This window comes from Trichoplax adhaerens, genomic scaffold (genome assembly GCF_000150275.1).
Source record: "Trichoplax adhaerens TRIADscaffold_2 genomic scaffold, whole genome shotgun sequence".
Classification (NCBI taxonomy): domain Eukaryota; kingdom Metazoa; phylum Placozoa; class Uniplacotomia; order Trichoplacea; family Trichoplacidae; genus Trichoplax; species Trichoplax adhaerens.
The window spans coordinates 6,674,049-6,690,722 of NW_002060944.1; the positions used below are offsets into that span (position 1 = coordinate 6,674,049).

General features: G+C 29.8%; 2 protein-coding genes across 2 annotated transcripts; one reads left to right on the top strand and one right to left on the bottom strand.

Moving 5' to 3' along the window:
• Positions 1-654: 654 nt before the first annotated feature.
• On the top strand, positions 655-5,853 carry TRIADDRAFT_53673 (uncharacterized protein; the record flags this gene model as incomplete). The annotated part of the gene is made up of 17 exons (XM_002109503.1): positions 655-852; positions 1,546-1,590; positions 1,907-1,958; positions 2,116-2,182; positions 2,334-2,378; positions 2,582-2,622; positions 2,705-2,784; positions 2,859-2,939; positions 3,021-3,075; positions 3,171-3,250; positions 3,335-3,421; positions 3,522-3,669; positions 3,756-3,935; positions 4,046-4,203; positions 4,312-4,377; positions 4,441-4,523; positions 5,832-5,853. The coding sequence occupies 17 exons, from the start codon at positions 655-657 to the stop codon at positions 5,851-5,853; spliced, it is 1,488 nt and encodes a 495-aa protein (XP_002109539.1).
• A 2,145-nt stretch (positions 5,854-7,998) lies between these two features.
• Positions 7,999-15,946, bottom strand: TRIADDRAFT_20850 (uncharacterized protein; the record flags this gene model as incomplete). Its single annotated transcript, XM_002110046.1, has 9 exons — positions 7,999-8,133; positions 8,208-8,246; positions 8,398-8,511; positions 8,664-8,741; positions 8,945-9,015; positions 11,525-11,613; positions 14,186-14,293; positions 14,749-14,954; positions 15,866-15,946. 9 exons carry the CDS (start codon positions 15,944-15,946, stop codon positions 7,999-8,001), a joined length of 921 nt encoding a protein of 306 aa, XP_002110082.1.
• Positions 15,947-16,674: the final 728 nt, after the last annotated feature.

The following is a 16,674-nucleotide window of genomic DNA, read 5'->3' on the forward strand; positions in this document are numbered from 1 at the left end:
CCTTATACCTAGTAGTGCAATAGATTAATCTCAAACAGATTGCTATAAGAAGATAATCATTTTAAGTGATTATCAATGTAGTACAGTAGTTAGCTGTTGAGTTGTAAACATTTACAAACGAGAAATATCAGATTTAAGATTAATTTCACATAAATTAGTAAAGAGAATACAAACATTTGACATGCCTCAATTATTCTAGAACAGTGATTTTACTACCTATTCAGATTTTAAAAATTAGTTTCATTACTACTTTTTATTATATCATTAGAACGATAGGTCATTTTTAAGCAATGCCGTAATAATACAGCAGCGATTAAATACATGTCAATAGTACAGTAGCAACGTTCATAACTTAATGGCTTACGTACTAAAATGATCAGCTTAGTTATCGTTACCTGCAGTACATCATCCTACATCCACAATTGCCTAGTAATGTTTTATACGTTGCATTTACAATGTACTACGATATAATAATTTTTACTATACAATAGTGTTCATTAATGCTATTCATCACATTAAAACTTTTCTGAATAATTTTAATTGGTTGAGACCCAGATAAGATTAATCAATCCCTTATACTGGATTCAGGATATTTTCATATTTAGTCACGATTCTAATTTTAATTCCAATACAGAGTGAATATCGCAGCCCATGATGGTGCTTATTCAGTTATTTCAAGGCTTAAATGGCCAACAGAATGGGAATCACGTTGTGATACAAGATTGTTCTGATCCTTATACTTATCCACTGCCGTATACCAATAGCTGTGAATTCGTTCTTGCACGTTGTGGCTCGGTTCCTGCTCTTTTTAATTATTTGCAATTCGTGTTTTGTGATATGGAACATCAACAGGTAATGCTACAGTATATACGGTATAACTCAATTTTACATAGTCGTATTTGTGTACGCTTATATCTGAATATAGCATCCCAACATGTTACTTGTCCTAAAGCTTAAGCTCATAAAACTTGTGCTAATCGTCTTTACGTTTTGTCATTGATCGCTGATAGATTTTGGCGTACATAATACTAAGCTTTTGGCTCCTCTTACTCATCTCTCTGATGGCAACAACGGTAATGCAGTATCTTTATTCGTTTGATTCCAGAATTTTACCTTGCTTAGCTGTTGCTATACTATCTACCTAGTTCCTTTGATACTATACATGGAATGCTAACTTACTGCCTACCGTAGTTTTTATTACGCTAGGTATGAAAATTAGTATGTAATACAGTGTACAACACCAGCAATGAAAATCGTAAAAATTAATCACGAAATTCTAAACAATTAAATGATAGCTATTTTCTGCCATTGTACTATAAATAGTATATATAGACTCAATAATCATAACACTCTTTTAAAAGTTGCAGTCAATCTCTGTGTGAAAGTTACCACAGAAAGAATTTATCCATCAAAATAAATTCTAGAAAGAATTTATCCATCAAAATAAATTCTATCTACCGATTACTAGTAATTATAATTCAGTAACACATGTCATATGACTGAATAAGTTAACAAATGCTATCCTTTGTCAACTACTAATATTAGGCCGATAACTACTTTGTTCCTCCTTTGAACTTCCTGTCAGAAAAAGTAAGCTAAATTGAAACAAATATATAAATTTATTTATTTTTGCTGTGCAATTGATCACATTGAATAGTTCCCAGTCCTAACTTTTCAACAATCCCAGCTATTGTATGACTAAAAATTGTTTCGAGTTATGAAGATACCTGACGTAACTATAGTGTAACAGTACAATAAATTTAGAGCAATATTTTGATATCCTACTATTACGTTATGAACTGGTTCTCAATTCGAGATGGTTATTTCGTAAATAAAACAAATACCGTACTAACGGAACAATTACCAAATATTTTTTTTAATGTTTATTATTTATTAATGTAAATAGCTGAAATTATCTCCAAGCATAGCGGGAATAACTTTGTTAGCTATTGGAAATGGTAAGTAAAGAATAATAGATATTGTTAATGTAGGATAACTCCTGGATTTTGTATCGGTCTTTCTGCAGGCTTTCAACGAGTTACTAATTTGCTAAAATTAAACCATGTATTGTATTTGAGAACGTTACCAAGGTATAAAAATTTTTATCTTGACTAGGCGCTCCTGATGTATTTACTGCATATGCAGCAATAAGAAAAGCGCACGATTTTCCTCTGGAATTAGGGTTAGAATCCGTATGACCATTACATTACATAGACAAATTTAATTCAATGTTGTGAGATTCATCTCTCTCCGAAATATAACACAAAAAGAATAAATTTTAGTCGATATTATGACTTTTGAGACAACACTGATAACTACTTTCCAAATTGTAGAGCTTTACTTGGGGCTTCAATATTTATATCAACAGTCGTACTTGGGTAAGTATTCACAAACTTTGGCTAATTTTTCAAATATACATAAATATCACGAAAATGCAATACTTTAAAACTAACGATCCTGCTGATGATCCGCAATTTATGTTTATGCAATTAGCATTGTGTAGTTGCATCATTAGTGGTATCATGAATAGTAATCTTGATATTGAATAAAATTAAGTAAAACTGTGAATTACTGCATCTAGAGCTGTGATTATGGTATCGCGTGTGGAAAGAAGTACTATAAGTAAGATTACTTATTAAATAGCTTAATAAGCTTATAGACGATACAAATTTCGATTAATAGGCGTTGCTACTTTATTAACTAGATCCCGTAGATTTTTTTCGCGATGTCATTGCTTATATGATCGTAGTATTGGCTGTTATTATTGCGTGTCTGGACGGTGCGGTATGTGAATATGTGATAAAGTGCGTTTTTAATTTTTATTGCAATTTCATCTGACTCGGCATTTTATTTTATAGATTTATATATACGAATCTGTTATAATTCTACTACTCTACATTTTATATATAATAGTAGTTGTGATAATTTCGAAGAAAAAGGTAAGAAAATTTATCGTTAAACATCTTATTATATTTGAATCGTCATGGACCAAATAATTTTATAACTATATATATTGTTAGATTGCTTGTAGAGCAGAACCCGGTTTAAACGAACGCTCTCCATTATTGCAATCAGGTATGCTAATCGTATTATTTTTACATATTTGTTCAATTGAAAATCTATTTCCTAGTTTTCTGTAATAAATTTATAAATACGTACTACCAATTTAGGTCCAGATAGCTACAGCGAGGATGATGATATTGTATATTTAGACGATAATCTTACTACGAATTTACCCGGACTATCATGGGTATCACTGACAAATTCTATTTTATACCAAAATCTCTCGTCATTCTATGCTTTATTAAACCTGTCATAAAAATAATTATTACAGCCAAGCAAATCGCACTTCCTCGTTAAAATTCAATGGCTATTCGAATGGCCATTTTCTTTATTAAGATGGATGTCAATTCCCGTAGCTGTTAGTTCTTAATTTCTATTTAAATTTTTCAAACAAGTTTTTCAAAGGAATTAAATGATTAACAGTAAATTAATTCATATTACAATCATTCACCATTTAGGATGGTAAATGGGACCCTTGGAGACGTTTCTTTGTAATCATTTCACCTGCACCAATGGCATATGTTATATTATTAGCTGCAAAAGGTTTTGAAGGATTTACCCTACCTGTAGGGCATCTACCTCTATGGATATTTATACTCATATTGGGTATGTTTATAGGCGTATACAGCTATTACACTACAGCAGCTACTAATTCATGTGTTGGTTATAACAATGCATATGTGTCAATACAGGTGCTGGAGCTTCTGTCATTCTATGGATTACCACTTCATCTCGTCATCCGCCACCAAGCTGGTTCCAGTTTGTTCTGATGTTACTTGCCTTTGCGATGTCCATTGTCTGGTTGCAATTACTTCCGAATGAAGTTGTGGCTGTAACCGAATCGTTAGGATACACTTTTAACATAAAAACAGGTCTGAAATGTGCCCATGAAAATTATGTAATTATTTTGTTAAGTGTCCGTACCAATATGCAATCGTGACATACATATAATGTTTACTGTGTCTTGTTTGGTATTGTGTAGTGATTTTGGGATTTACAGTACTAGCAATTGGTAATTCCTTGGGTGATTTAGTAGCGGATACAGCAGTTGCAAGAGCTGGAAAGCCTGCTACTGGCGTTGCTTCTTGTTTCGGTTCACCGCTATTAAATGACGTTCTAGGTCTTGGTATTTCATTAACGGTACGTAGTCATTTTGATACTTATAGTTTGATATTACCAGGCACTATTGCGAAATAGTAATCCTAGATGAAGCAGGTATTTTTTGATTCTGTATATTTGTATTATTAGGCTTACTGCATCCAGAACTATCCTCATCCGTTAGTATTTGATATAAATTCGGAGGATTTTGTAAAGGTAACCATTCTACCTTTTATATGTAATAATCCCATGAATTAACATTAATGTTATGATTGATAGGTCAAGTTATCATGGATTTTTCTTGGAATAAGCTTATGTGGGAGTGCAGTAGTATTTCCATTCTTTAAATATTCACCTCCAAAGTAAGTACGAAAAGGTTAATGTTGCTTAAAAATGCTAATATGCTTACATCATAAAAGCAAACCAAGATTTAGATAGTAATATGCGCATATACGCGTAGTTACTTTAATTATAATCACATCAATATTCTTAATGTGTAAGAATATCTAGCATTTATTATATTATCGTAAAATATATACTATATATTTATAAATTACTTAAATAGCATAAGAGATGATTGCTAACAGTCAGGAACCTTGAATAACACAAAATTAGCAAGAAAACATGAGATTAATTTAAATATGGTCACTCTCTGGATCTTTTCCAGTAATAATTCTATCTATTATTGATAATGTCCCTTCGGGGATTTCTAATGCTTATTTACTACCTTTCAATGATTTTAGGGCTTACGGAATTATTCTCATCTATTTTTACATTGTCTTCGTAACATTCTCAATTCTGAATGCGGTGGGAGTTTTACCGCTTCATTTTTAATATACTGTACTTGTAATCCGGAATCTTTATCACAAACTGTGAAAAAAATGACGCTCATGATAAATCATGTTATATATCTATGAAAGTAGTGTTTTAAGGTCATAATTTTTCATAAATCTTTCTATTCTATGAAAATCATGTTACAGAAATTGATATGCCGAAGAACTTAATATGTACTACAAAAGAGAATGTAAATAATCAATTCTGAATTATGATTTCCATCCATATTTGTTTTTGCACTATTTCACATTTGCGCATTCTAATTATTGGCGCCTAGTAGCATCGGACATGTGCAAAGTGTTTAGTAGTTATGAGCAGTTAAATTTAGTTCCAATAGCTCTTCCTGCAAAACCATTTACTACGAGATTCTGTTTATCATCTTGTCAATTTTAGTTTTTACTAGAACATTGTTTGATTCGGAATAATTTTCAATCTTAAACATGTAGATAAAAATTTTAAGGTAATTTTCGCCTTCCTGTGAGATGTGACAATATTATTTTTACGCGTAATAGCACAATCTTTATAACTAGGGGTAGATTTACCGTAAAAGAAATGGTACTAATGTATTACAATGTAATGATAGATAAAGTTTATCTTGAATCTATTGATAGAGTTAAGTATTGTGAACCAATATGTAACATTTAAATTTAATGTTACTTCTAACAAAAATATGTTTCTAAATATGAAAATATATAAATTGTTGCGATTGCTTGGAAAATTATTAACAGTAATTTTATGCAAGGTTCTATTTCTTATAAAGTACAAAAGGTAATAAGATAAAGTCCACGATCGAATTATAGAATAAATTCGTGAAAATTGTCTATTAATTGAAATAGAGTAACCAATTATAATTTGTAATAAATAAATATCACATGATTTATGTCCACTTTAAGCTCCAAGAATCGATACAGCAGATCGAAAATTAAAAGATACTTTTCAGTCATTTTTTACAGTTTTTGCGACTAACAAAACAAAATAGAGCTACATGGACATGCTCTTGATTAGAATAGCAGCAACTTTATTTGCGTATCAAAACCTCTGCTTATAGAATTAGCGAGGTAATCTCTCAACTTCATACTGGACTCTTCCAAATTTATTACAATCATGATATCATAGTAATAATATACTGTATTCATTTAGAGGATTTTTCCTCTACAACAGTGTTAAAGTAAATACGTAATATGCTACTGCCATGCTTCTCTTTTTTACATAGTGGCCCCTGATACTACAGTATATATATATATATATATATGTACGTTGGATTATATTATGAGAAAGGTGCTGCGGAAAATCTTTGTTACTATATTTTCATATCGTACTCTGATTATTTATCCTGTAAGGTGTACCTAGCTCTAAAAAATACTTCTAGTAACTCAAGCTTAATAACTAAAGGAAGGCTTTCGAATGATAATGCCGATTTCGTGCAATATTAATATAGCCTATGTATAGCAAATAATCTACAGTCTTCATTGAATATGAAATTCTGGCGGTTAAATTATTCATGCAATCATCACTGCTAAATCTCCGTATCATCGATACTGACATAATTTACAGAATGGTTTTCTCGGCAATATAAAAAATGATATCATACTGTTGTTGGTGTATACTATAGGATCAAATTCCGTCGTCGGTAGAAATTTGGGAAGGCTGATGTTATATTGTCTGCAGTGATAGCTCTCTGCAATGCAGTAAATATACAGTTTTATATAGATTCTATCATCAAGATGTCGCACTTACAATGATCTAGAGAAGAAAAGCCGAAATACAATAATATAGAAATATTAATCACTGTATTGAACAAATGCTTATCCTTTATTGATTAACATTTTAACTGACAGGTACAAAGTACAGAGTTAAATGCATAAAGAATAAACAAATAACTCATTAATGCTAATTTCGATCAGGTTAGGTACTAAATACTGTAAGTGATCACTTGAAGTGTACAATCGTTATTCTACATTGGTTGAATGTCAATAATTAAGTTGAAAGAAGTTATTAGACTAAAAAATTAATATAAACTATTACGATATGAAGAACTTAAATTTTAAAACGAACGATGAAAAAACAAATTTAGAATTTCTCTATATAATGATTAATCAGCATCATAGTTATTTCAGTAAATAAGATCAAATAAATTAATGCATTGAATAATCATCGATAGAATATTATTATAATAAATTACGATATTGCAAAGGTACGATCATAAATTATTTATATAACTTAATACATCGATATGAGTTAAGATCAAATATTGTAATCACATTTTAGATACTACCCGGCTTCAGGTATGGTCAGAATTACCAAATAAAACACTATCTTGTATTACATCAAATTTTAAAATTGATGTACGGTAAACGGCTATTGATTATTAATCTCTAAAGCTAATGTATATCAATTTCACATGGAATATTAACTATTTGCTTCACTAAATTGAATTCATTATCGACTTTAGTTAGTGAAATTATGACGATATGGTAGTTTCTATGAAGTTAAAGAATTTGTAAAAAAAAGAATACTTGTATGTTTCATTTAAAATTTACGCAGTAAATACCAGATCAAGTTTTAAAAGGAGTATAACAGTAATATCTATGAATTTATCCTAATTCTTTTCTCATTCCATATTTGGCTAAAGATATTTAACTTTATAAATTGCATCCATAATATCAGTAGAAGTTAAGATCACTTGTATTTAAATATTAGCATCTTTATGGCTAAATTACGGCTATAGCAATGTTTTGACTTTTCAAACTAGGAAAGATATATTCGAAATCAATAAAACAGATATGCATTCCGTAAAAGAATATTTTTGGAATTCAGTGTGAAATACCGTTGGTTATTTTTTCTTGCCTTTAATTTTTACTTTCGATTCAGGCTGCAGAATAATCAAATGCAATGCCATATTAAATTAAAAAATAATATAAAGTTTAAGATAGTAACAAATTTATAAGTAATTTCTGTCGACGTAGGTATTTAGGCAGGTTATTATGGTATATGAATTTTAAATTACGCAAATAGAAATATCAAAGAAATTACCTTTAGTATGCTAAATGAGCATAACAAGTCTTTAGTCACATTCATAGCTGCAGCAGCGTTATCAAATTCTCCACAGTAATTTGGAGCGCTAAACAGTGTTACTAGCTATAAAAATATAAGAAAAGGATACTTAAAAGGGAGAAGATTAGGCCCTGATAAAGTAAAATTATATCACATACCTTTCTCTTATGAAAGAATTGATATCCATCTTCTACAACCTAACGATTTTTTGTTGATATAACAGTAAATTTTAACATACTTACAAATACAGCCAATAATATGATATTATATAGAAATGTATTAGATCACTTATCTAATATCCAACCGTAAGAGTACACTTAATGATGCAATTAAGATTATAATTCGAACCTGATGAGCTCTACAGATTAGACTACAATCATGCTTGGTTAAAAATTCTTCGACAACATCGCCTCCAAATGTAAATGAAACACCACGATCATTTTCTCCCCAACCAGTGATATCCTAAGGAGGAAGAGCAATTATTAGCCAAAATTTATATAGTTATATAATACCCAATTTCACTGTTCCAACAAAATAATTTTAAAAGCTCGCTTTCTCTATGAGAAACTGCTAAGAATCAACAGTACGAATAAAGACATTAGAGATAGACTTACTTCGTCTGGATCTGACCACAGTAAATCGCAAACTAAGCCGTGATCAGGTACATCTAGTGGTCTTTCTGTTTCGACAATCTAATATGACATTAAAACGAATTACTACTATACAATTTCACATAATTTTATCTGTTAGAAATACATATGCATATATTAAGCTGACGAAAATGATTATAATGGATGCACGCATTATAAATTTCTTCTCACATTAGCTACGGTAGAAAAAGCCTTTCTATAATATCCTTCAAATCTTGGATAAGTAAACACTTTCACTAACTTACTTGCTCAAGTTCATCTAACGCAGGCGATAATCCACCATGAGTACAAAATATTGTGTTTTCCACTAAAGCGGCTAATTTATAAGAAACAAGCATGTTTTAGTCAATAACAATATTTAATTCCTATGGTATGCAATAGCTCATAAGCTGATTTTTCTCTAGTTCATCGTGAGTTTCTATATTGTAAAATTAACTATCTAGCGCAAAGTAATCCGTTTAGATAACTACTGTATGGAATCAAAAGAAGACAGATACATTTAACTTGTTATTCGTAACCTGATAGACAGACAGAGAAAATAACAGCAGCAAAATAAAACTGATTAATAATTTAACGTATGATTTGTAGTTCAGGATGCTAGAACACATTAAAGACTATTTTGCATCAAAACAATTTCAGCTAAATGCTTAATATGAAGCAGATTGAATGATACCTTGCAAATATAAATAAATTTAAGTTAATACTAAGTATGAATTTATCGAATTTATATAAAAGCTTTTTTTGATAAAATTCATTTATCTTGATATTTTAATACGAAATCATATTCGCGAAGATCTAATGTCATATCATACTTTCAACACACTGAGGATAGCTAGCCTAAGCGTAATCTTTAGATTAACGTTCAAATACATCTTTTTTAAGCAGATAGAACTTTATCTTGTATAAAATGAATCTTAGCTCGGTATCAAATATGAATCACACAAAGTGAATGGTTGCATTAGTAATTGCCTAAGGATTTCTCAACGTTATCGAATAGAAGATATTAGAATGAAACTGATTACTGCTGTCGTTGATAGTTCGTATAGAATTTGAAGGAAGATATTAATAACCCTAATTAATTAATATGTTGCCAACTGTAAAGAGAACATCAAACTGTATCAAAGTCTTGCAGTACATCAATTTTCTAAGATATCGGAACGACTAATCCTGTAACATTTAAAATTTTCGATCTAGCAGTTGCAGTATTCTCAATAATGATATTTTATGTTTTCACTGATAAAAAATATTGCAAGCTTAATTTTCACTTGATAAAAAAATAAGGTTTAGATTCATTATATATGATCAAGATCGTTTGAGTATTTCTCGTAAAGGCATTAAATTTTAAATGGCATCATTGTATTCTATTACTGCTATTATACTAATTTCTAAAAATTCGACATCTTGTTTAGATGGTAGCAATTATATCTAGAATATGAATACGGAAGAGATTTTTACATCATTTTAAAGAGAACAGAACATGAAGGCTTAATCTCATCATGTCGATCTATTTGTACTTCTTTTACCCTTGAAGCAATTATTCAGCTAAAACTCAGACGATTAAAATGCCGGTAGAACTTTAATAATTATTAGCTGGGACCAATTAATACTACTCCGATGTTAATGTTTATCAGCCTACACTTGGAGATCCTACAAGATTGTCAACTGCAAGTACTGTATAAATTTTGCAAATTATTGATTGAGGTTAATGCATAGAAGTTAAGAGTATTATTGCTATTGGTTAGGTTAGGCTATGTAGTTATATAATATCTACTACTAAGAAGGTACACTATTAGCTTGTTACTAATAATGATTATCCCATATATCTTTTGGACGTCTGAGTTCTAGTGAATTATAGGTGTTGGAGATCTCTATTAGTATGGAAGAGACTTAAATCTTTCTAGTTAATCACGCAGTATATAATGTTGAGAAGGACAGTGTTAGCTATTAACTACTAACAATAATCCAAAATATCATCGTGTATATCAAATTCTGGTGCATTGTAAGCCCTCGATAGCTATATTAACCTTGAATTGACTAGGAATTTTCGTTTAAAAATCATTTTGCATATTCAGACTCTAATATATTATTGATATTGGATATCCAGTTTATAAAAAATCTATTCATATCTATATAGCTATCGATCATATTAATAGGTACGGTACAGCTAATAATTAATTGCAATTATCTGCTACACTTTTCCTTTTATATCCGAACTTGATCATATTAATGTTCGATACTCATTTGGTAAGAAAGCAATTCGATAGCCCTTTAGTATTAACATCGTAGACACAAATCAATAAGATCTATATTAGAGATACCTAAAGTATAGACTAGTTCTATCGATATGTAGTATTACAATAGCACAGCTTGTCAGCAATCGGTAACATTGAGGGTTATTATTGGTAATATGAAAAGTTAGCAATAATAATCAAATTAGTAACAAGTCAGCGAAAATCACTACAATGTCTTTACAATATGTCGTTAAATATATCTCTAGGTGATAATAGTATGCTTGTATTATTTTACAGAATGGTACATGTCTAAAAAATTAGACTAGAAAAAATGAGGTTTACAAAAACGCCTTTGATAAATAAAAGACAGTGGAAAGACATATTTCATGTTGGGTCGTGACATGCCGTAAGATTTCTACATTCAATGATTGCATAATTAAGTATACAATTGTGTCTTACAGGATCATAAATTCTTTCGACTGCAAATCTGCTAAAGACTACTTAACGTCAAATAGTACAGTTGATAACATGATAAAAGAAAAAATAACCAATTTTGTATAATCATACATGTGTTTTTTAGATCATACAACTTACCAATTGGTAAACAATTAAAACAATCGGTAAATGTCTTCCATAACTTGATGTTATAGCGCCGTTTACATTCGTCATAAAATCCGTAAATGCTAATTGTAAAGGTAGAAGAAAAAATATCAAAGTTAACAGTAGTGTATGTATTTTAATAGCATAACATTTACCATTGTCATAGATAGAATAACTCCTTCCTCCCATCTATCAAAGAGTATATTCCAAAAAGCCTGAATTATTATTAGTTTATTAAAAGTCACTTTAGTACAGTATTAATATTCCTCTACTTTTGCCAATATATGGCATAAAAGGATTATATGATCTTTATTATGGTATTCATGACATACTTAAATCTATAATATTAAAATTACAGACAACAATAATCCTATACTCATTAAAGACAGTTAAAAAGTGCCGAATGGAAACAGATTTTGGTAAAATTATATCAGCGTTACTTCATTAATCTGATCGCAAAATGTGTCATCTAAAGTAAATTTTTACTTTATAAAAGAATAGGTGAAAAGTAAAGTCTAAATTTGAAGTTTAGACTATACAGTAGAAAGAAGAGAGTAAAATTGAAAATCTTATTTTTTTAGGGAAAATAATAAATAGGTAATTGGTGAGTATTAAAGTTACATTGTAAAAGAAGACAAGCCATATATAAATCATATATTTATCTATCTGATATTGAATGGCTAAAGGTAGTATAAAAAATAGTGAGAGAAATAGGTATTATTAATTAGTCTTCCATAAATTTCATCCGACTTATTCATGATTTATGTTCACTAAAAGAAACGTCGATAAGCCAATATATACGTGAATAATACTATAGTGCATGAGTAGAACTAAAGAAGAACATGCAGGGAAAAAGCAAATATTACCTAAAAGATTACAATAAAAATACGTCAAGATATCCTTAAACTGTTTGCCAATTAACTGGAGCTAGATGATGAAAGATATTAAAATCTTAATCAAATACATACAATTACCGTGTTATTATCCTGATTTGCTATTCTAGATGATTTTATTCGTACAGTAACTACAACTACTAAAGGGTATGGAAATTTTAATTGATATTATAGGTTAAGCTGATAACGTTAATAATTCTTAAGATGAAAATTTGGAAGTTTTAAAGGGTTGTCATTTTAAAAATGGAAGCAAATAAACTCATTTGAAATATAGTTATGAATTTGCGGCTACTATCATCTATGTATGTTCATCATATGATACCATACTATACTACCAAATAAACAAATGATGTCCAAATATAACAGCATTCAACGGTTATAACAAAAATTTATTAATGGTCCATGTATTAAATGAGACAGGCTTCCTTTTAAAATTGCAGTAAAATAGAAAAAAGATTTTATCCGATTTCATTGTAACGATTGGGTGTTCTTGGTCATACAAGACCCTTTTAATTTTTTAATTTATAACTCTTTAAAAAAGGAATTTTCTCATAATATACTGCTATTATTTAACCACTAATGTAAATTTTCAAGTTTTAAATTAAGGAGATTTTTCAAATAGTAGACTTATGAACTAGATATATCATAAAGCCTATGAAGCGCACGCAAGTTAAAAAGATATACCTCTAATAAGGTACGAATTAGTTGAATTTTATCAAGTAGATAGTGTTTTTAGGCTAATTATTTGAATAGGGCGCTATTAGAAGCTTGATGATATCAAAAATTAGTGTAAAATGTAGTGATGATGAGTAGAGAAAAGGCAAGGGCATTGCAAATAATGGATAATTAATTATCAATATGAAGTCTATGTTGGTCCTAATTATAATCTTTTTAAAGTGACTTTTTGGAACGATAGTCATGTCTACTTAGTATGTGTCAAGGCAAAGATACTAAGGAGAAAATTATCAAAGGCATTTGAAGGAACAAATGAGCATATAGACTACTGGGTGTTTACACTTTTATAGGCTTAAACATCCATTTATTGCAATGTACAGGGGAAACGTAGCAACGGCGAATAGTTCAGAATACTTGTTTAGAACAATTTCTGATTGTATCATTGGACAAATGAAATAAAATAGCCAGGTCTGGTAGTAGAAAAGAACTTCATAATATTATCACGAAAGAAAATAAAATCATTTAAATAAATAATGCTAAAAATGATGGTTAGGAAAAAGTCCGGTTAACAATTATCGTCATTAGAATTGAAATCGACTTGATTAATAGCTATCATGGGCGATGAAAACTAGTTAGCGTTTTTATTTATTTTTATTAATTATTATTCATGGCTATCATTATATTATCGATAAAAGTAGAATCAATATAAATATAATGTAAGCATAGATCCTATTGTACTATAGTATACTATGGATCAAATCGAATGAGAGGTACGAGATAATCAAATATTGGTTGAATCTATACTAATTTCTTCCTAATATCAAATGGAGTGATGTAATTATTTCATTTTAATAGGTTAATAGATTGGAGGATTGCAATTTTTCCATTTTTTCTATCTTGAGTATGATATATTCTGTCCTTTTCATATTATGATTGAAGATATAGCAGCTATGATAGACTCAATTGAATAGAATGCCTACATACGTAGTTGCCAATAAGTTGCTAAAATTTAATTCAGCAAGAAAAAATACTGGCCAAAGGAAAAAGTGCAGTCTTAAGTAATTTACTAATATATGTGCAATCTTACCGATTGATGCCAGCGCATTCATGATTCCCGCGGAGTAAATATAGTTTATCTGGATACTTGACTTTATATGCTAATATTAAGCAGATAGTTTCTAACGATCTTTTTCCCCTGTAAATATATAAGTATTTATAAATAAAGTAATTTTAGTAAATGCTGTGCTATAATAACATAAAAGGAAAACATTAGCACAGTAGCAATGATAATTAACATTAATGTAATATTAGCTATTTTCTTTAATCATGAGAGGAATTTAAAATTCAGCAAGTTCTTAACTTAAAAAAAGAAAAAATAAGGCTGTAGACAAAATTTTACGATTATATTAAATAATGAACTTAAAATTTACTATACGTAATTGTATTGATGATTATCCATTTCAGCATTACCGTAATTTGTTATAAAACAAATAATGTCAAAATGGATAGATTGATCAATTGCTTGGATTTGAGCAGATGATTTAGAAAAAGCAACTTATATTTATATAGAACTAGCTTTTAAATATGATCACACTATCACCCCTAATTCATAATTATTCTAGTTACGGTATGTGGATGTCAAAAATTTACCGATCAACGTAATCACCAAGGAATAGGTAACTGGAGTCCGGTGGATAGCCTAATTTATCGAAATGCCTTAAAAGATCTTCATATTGACCATGGATATCACCACAAATATTAACTGGCGCATTAACAGAGACAAGCATAGGTTGCTGTAGAAATAGTTGGCGAGAAACTTGACATAATAGCCTGATTTGACTTTCTGGAATTTGAACCTAATAAAGATAGAATGAAATCATGCGATCATTAATAGATAATAAACATAAAAAATTTAATTTTCCTAGCATAGTTTTTTCAAGATTAGAATATTACTATTGATAATGATCCCAAGCTAGCAATTAAATCTTGCTGTGATCAAAGTGAATAAAATAACACCACGGGATATCAAAGCTAGCATTTATAGACTATGGACATCATAGCGAGAATGGAGTATAACGTTCTTAAAAACTAATTGGATAAGAGTGGATAATTAATAGACTTATATTATTCCACTCTGACAAGCTAACAATATAAACGCTTAATCTAACTATTTATTTATATCTACGTAGATCTACATAGTTTCAGACTGTACCTTCTAAATTTTAGCGAATTTTATTCTATTTATCATAAAGTATAAATTAAAACGCTGAATACTAACTGATGTTTATGAGTATACAGCCATGTTAGCATAAAGATGGATACAATAAAAGAGATAGGATAAGGTCTAGAAATAAAAGATGGAATTATCCATATTTCTCTTGATGCCATCTACTATCACATAAGAAATTGTTATACTCTCTCAGCCGACAGAGTATACTCGATAAGCAGCAATAAAGATGAAATTTATAGTTAATCTTAATCCTTTAGTCGACTGCAAAACTAGAACTATACGTTATTGGTACAGTATCGATTCGACATTCAATGTGAAGATTGTCTATCGTCTCTTCGTCTAATTTATTCATTATTGCACTCTTTCTTGTAATCAATTCTATTCGTATTCGATATTAAAGCAATCGTTTCAGTACGTCATCTACGTGATGATAATTTCCACTCAATAAAAATTGACTACTGATAATCGTTCAGTATAAAATTGGAATAAATTGATTTATCGTCGTTCTTCATGATAATTAAGCAATAGATCACTTACTTGTTTTCCTGGATTACTTCGTACCGATAGCAATTTATCTAATATGGCATCAACATCTAATTCGTGAGATCTTTCCGCCATGGTGGAGTATGAAGTATTTTGACGTTATTGCAAATATTGAAGACTTACAGCGTAATTTAGATCAAGTAAAAATAAGCAATACTGCACAGAAAAGTGTCGACGTGAAAGCAATACAACTTATCAATAGGTCAAGTAAGTGTAATAGGAAGCATACTGTCTGGATACAACGCTTTAAGAAATTGATGTTAAGGGTAAAATAGTTGTGAATTTAATATGCCGTCTAAATAGAAGTTGATAGTCGTTACGTAAACACGTTGAGATCTCACTCTCTCTAGAGAGTCTCTACGCATCTATCATATATATTTCTGTATACATAAACCAGGCTGTTAATTAGTGCATCTACAGTATATCTATATCTATATGTGCAGTATACTATATATATATATATATGTATACTGTACGTGTATATAACACATACGGGTATATCTATATTCTATATACTGTAGATAATATCCCGTCTACTTCTACTGTAGAACAAAGTATTGTGTTGTTGATATACATAGAGCAAAAATATTTACCTTTTATGTAGTAAGAGTATTAATAAATGGCAGTAAGAAAATGGCATTGTTTACATCTAATGTATGTAATGTTATTGCTATCTCCATAGTGAAATGTTGCAGGATGGATACCGTTATCGAGTGATATAAGATACTGAAAATACAGTAACGTCTTCTACAATTCTTTGTTATTATTCCTGGTGATGTTGCTGTTTGAGCAGTTTAACATAC